The sequence below is a fragment of the Protobothrops mucrosquamatus genome, unplaced genomic scaffold (genome assembly GCF_001527695.2).
Source record: "Protobothrops mucrosquamatus isolate PMUCROS unplaced genomic scaffold, P.Mucros_1.0 scaffold967, whole genome shotgun sequence".
Lineage (NCBI taxonomy): Eukaryota > Metazoa > Chordata > Lepidosauria > Squamata > Viperidae > Protobothrops > Protobothrops mucrosquamatus.
The window spans coordinates 178198-181274 of NW_015387210.1; the positions used below are offsets into that span (position 1 = coordinate 178198).

At 33.7% G+C, this 3077-nt stretch overlaps 1 protein-coding gene across 1 annotated transcript in view; it reads left to right on the top strand.

Moving 5' to 3' along the window:
* LOC107290775 (inter-alpha-trypsin inhibitor heavy chain H4-like) overlaps positions 1-3077 on the top strand; it is a 31211-nt gene that overhangs the window by 19668 nt on the left and 8466 nt on the right. Inside the window, exons 10-13 of the mRNA XM_015819691.1 lie at positions 975-1156; positions 1285-1467; positions 1960-2099; positions 2401-2546. Coding sequence (XP_015675177.1) covers positions 975-1156; positions 1285-1467; positions 1960-2099; positions 2401-2546 — 651 coding nt within the window. The remainder of the gene's footprint in view (positions 1-974; positions 1157-1284; positions 1468-1959; positions 2100-2400; positions 2547-3077) is intronic.

Genomic DNA, 3077 nt, shown 5'->3' on the forward strand with positions numbered 1-3077 from the left:
ACGAATATTAATGAAGCTCTTTTGACAGCCATTAATTCTCTGGATCAAGCCACCCGTGAGGAGTCATTGCCAGAAAAAAGCATTTCGATGATCATTTTGCTGACAGATGGTGACCCCACTGTTGGTAAGTTAGGAACAAAAAAGCTACCCAGTTCTTATTTCTGTTCTTTGCATTTTATTTGTTTTAGTATGTACTTTTAAACAATAACATCATTTTTTTAAAAAAAAAATAGTTTATTTAAAACAGCATTATTTTCTTCCTTAGCTTTACCTCATGTATTGAACTTCACAATTTCAAATATCCTCAAATGTTTCTTCTGACTTCTTTTCCAGTGGTTTTATTCATTCAGCTCCATATCTATGTGCAGTATGTTTGTGTGAAGGTTGTTTGAGTGAGTGTGTTGTTAATATAAAGGCCACAGGACTGAGGTTGGTGAAAAGAAAGAAAAAAATAATAATTCGCTATTGATAATGTATATAAATCTTTCCAAGTATATTGGAAAACAAACCCTATCATCAACCTTACAATGAGGATCAGCCTAAGAAAAGCATATTTGTATGTTTCTTAGCTCTGAAATCTAATCTGTTGATCATTTAAATATTTCAGAAATTGCACCAACTTCTCTGATCCACAGTAATATTCTATTCTTCGTATTACTATAGACTATGTTTCTTTCTTGTGATAATAACACTTTGTAAATCTGTAGCGCAGTCATATTCTATTGCTTCTGTTATTATTTTCACATGCCCATTATTCACTCTTAATCTTTTATTTTGGTTCAGTGACACACCTGAGCAAGCTACTTCATGAGGTATCTACCATGTATGCACATACCATGTTCACATCCTGTCTTTTCAGCAGAAAATGGCACCCAAGACAGTTAATGCTGATAAAGTAGAAAAATTAGCAAATACAATAAATCATTTAAAACAAAAGTAACGCAGATATTTGTGCTTGTTCATACATATAACAGGTGAAACAATCCCTAAACTAATATACAAAAACATAAAGCAAGCCAATCAAGGAAAGTATTTCCTCTACTGCCTTGGCTTTGGATTTGATGTAAGCTATAGTTTTCTGGAGAAGTTGGCCTTAGACAATTCAGGATTGGCTCGACGTATATATGAGGACTCAGATGCAGCTCTTCAGCTCCAGGTAAGAACCCATGTCCAAAACATGTCAGTATCTTTTGACATACATCAGTAGCATGCTAAAAATAATCTTAATTTTCCTGACTGGAATATGCAATGATTTCCTGGTGGTTCTATCTTCCTTTATTTAAGGACTTTTATAGTGAAGTGGCTATTCCCGTCCTGAAGGAGATTAATATAAATTACATTGGCAATGCTGTAGAGGATGTCACTGAGAATAACTTTAAGTTGCTCTATGACGGTTCTGAAATTGTAGTGGCTGGAAAACTTGACAGTGAAATTGATACTTTTTCCTTGGAAGTAAAAGCTCAGGCGGTAAGTACCATGCAATTACTCCTCGTTAAAAAGGTACAAGAGATCTGTTTCATAGATGAAGTACTGAGTTATGTTTCCAAACTAGGTTCTGAAAAGAAGTAACAGTGTGTTACCTTCAAAATGTTTTAAAAATACAAAATGGAGTGTATCTATGCACGTGTACAAAAACATAGGTGAAACCGCTGCGTTACATATTGCATGATAAAGAAATCTTAAAGCAAACTTGCTGCAACAAGTGTAACTGCTGTTAGGATCATTTGCAGGTTAAACCAGATTTTGCCTTCACACTGTGCAAATGTGGCCAATGAATTCAATATTTTGAACATGCAATTCACTATTTCATTTGAGTGCTTTAATTTTAATGTGTATAATCTTTTCTTCCTTGAAGGTAGTAAATTGAAAGGGCCTGTCCTTTCAAATATGTTTTGCAGACTGGAAGTTGATTGGGTATTATATCAATAACTCACCCTGATCCCTTTCCCCGTTTTTCAGCATGGAAGCAATTTGACCCTGAAAGAAAGTGCTAATGTCAAAGAGAAAGCACAAATTTTTGAACATCAGAAATACATATATGGAAACTTCATTGAAAGTTTATGGGCCTATTTAACCATTCAACAGCTATTAGAAAAGTCGTGAGTGACTATCTTTGCATATTTGGGGGGATGGTAACTCAAAGAAAATACTTTCTTTTAAATATTATAACTAACTCAAGTAGTTAGTGCTTGAGTTCACAAAGGCGCTGGTCGCACACTATTGTTGTTCATTCTGGGTTCATTCTTAGTCTATCTTGTCCTTCAGTTTGTTTCACTTTGTGTCTCAGTGAGAAAATATGAATATTCCAAACCACATCTTAAAACTTCTGAACCTAATTTTTATATTTAAAAAATCCTGACTTACATATAGAATCAGCAGAAATTATGCTCTGTGTTTTAGCGTTTTGGAGCAAGGAGCAGGGAAGAAACATCTGGAAAACCAAGCATTAAACCTCTCCCTGAAGTACAGCTTTGTAACACCCTTGACTTCCATGGTGGTCACTAAACCAGAGGCCAAAGAGTTGGTTAACAAACCAACAGAACAAGGTAAAAACCCACATAATTCTTTCAGTATGCAATACAAAGATCAGAATAGATTGCTGGCTGTTTCATTGTCTTCCGAATTTCAATCAGTTGCTAGAAGAATGACTGGGACAATGCTTCTGAGGATATCTGTAAGTGCTGCCATGATGAATTAAGAATTCTGAAATAAAAACATGCTAATTGTGGTGTGTGAGAGCATAAATATGGTATCACTGATGTTCACACTGAATGCAGTGTATATTTTTCAAGTGTTAACTGATTACCATGAAACAGGATTGAGATTTTTCTGACATTATTTTTATTTTCTTTGAGGAAATATTTTTAAATTTTAAATCTTAAAAAAAATTAAACCTAATCCTATTCCTTGCTTACTCAATAATATAACCAGCAATATATCAAGCTATTTTCTGTACTGTGGTTTTATTATATATAAACAGAATTTTCTTATATGAGCTAGATTGATTCACATATTAGATTATTTCAATATAAAACTGAACTGTGTTCTATCCACTTTCTTTTTATACTAAGTATATT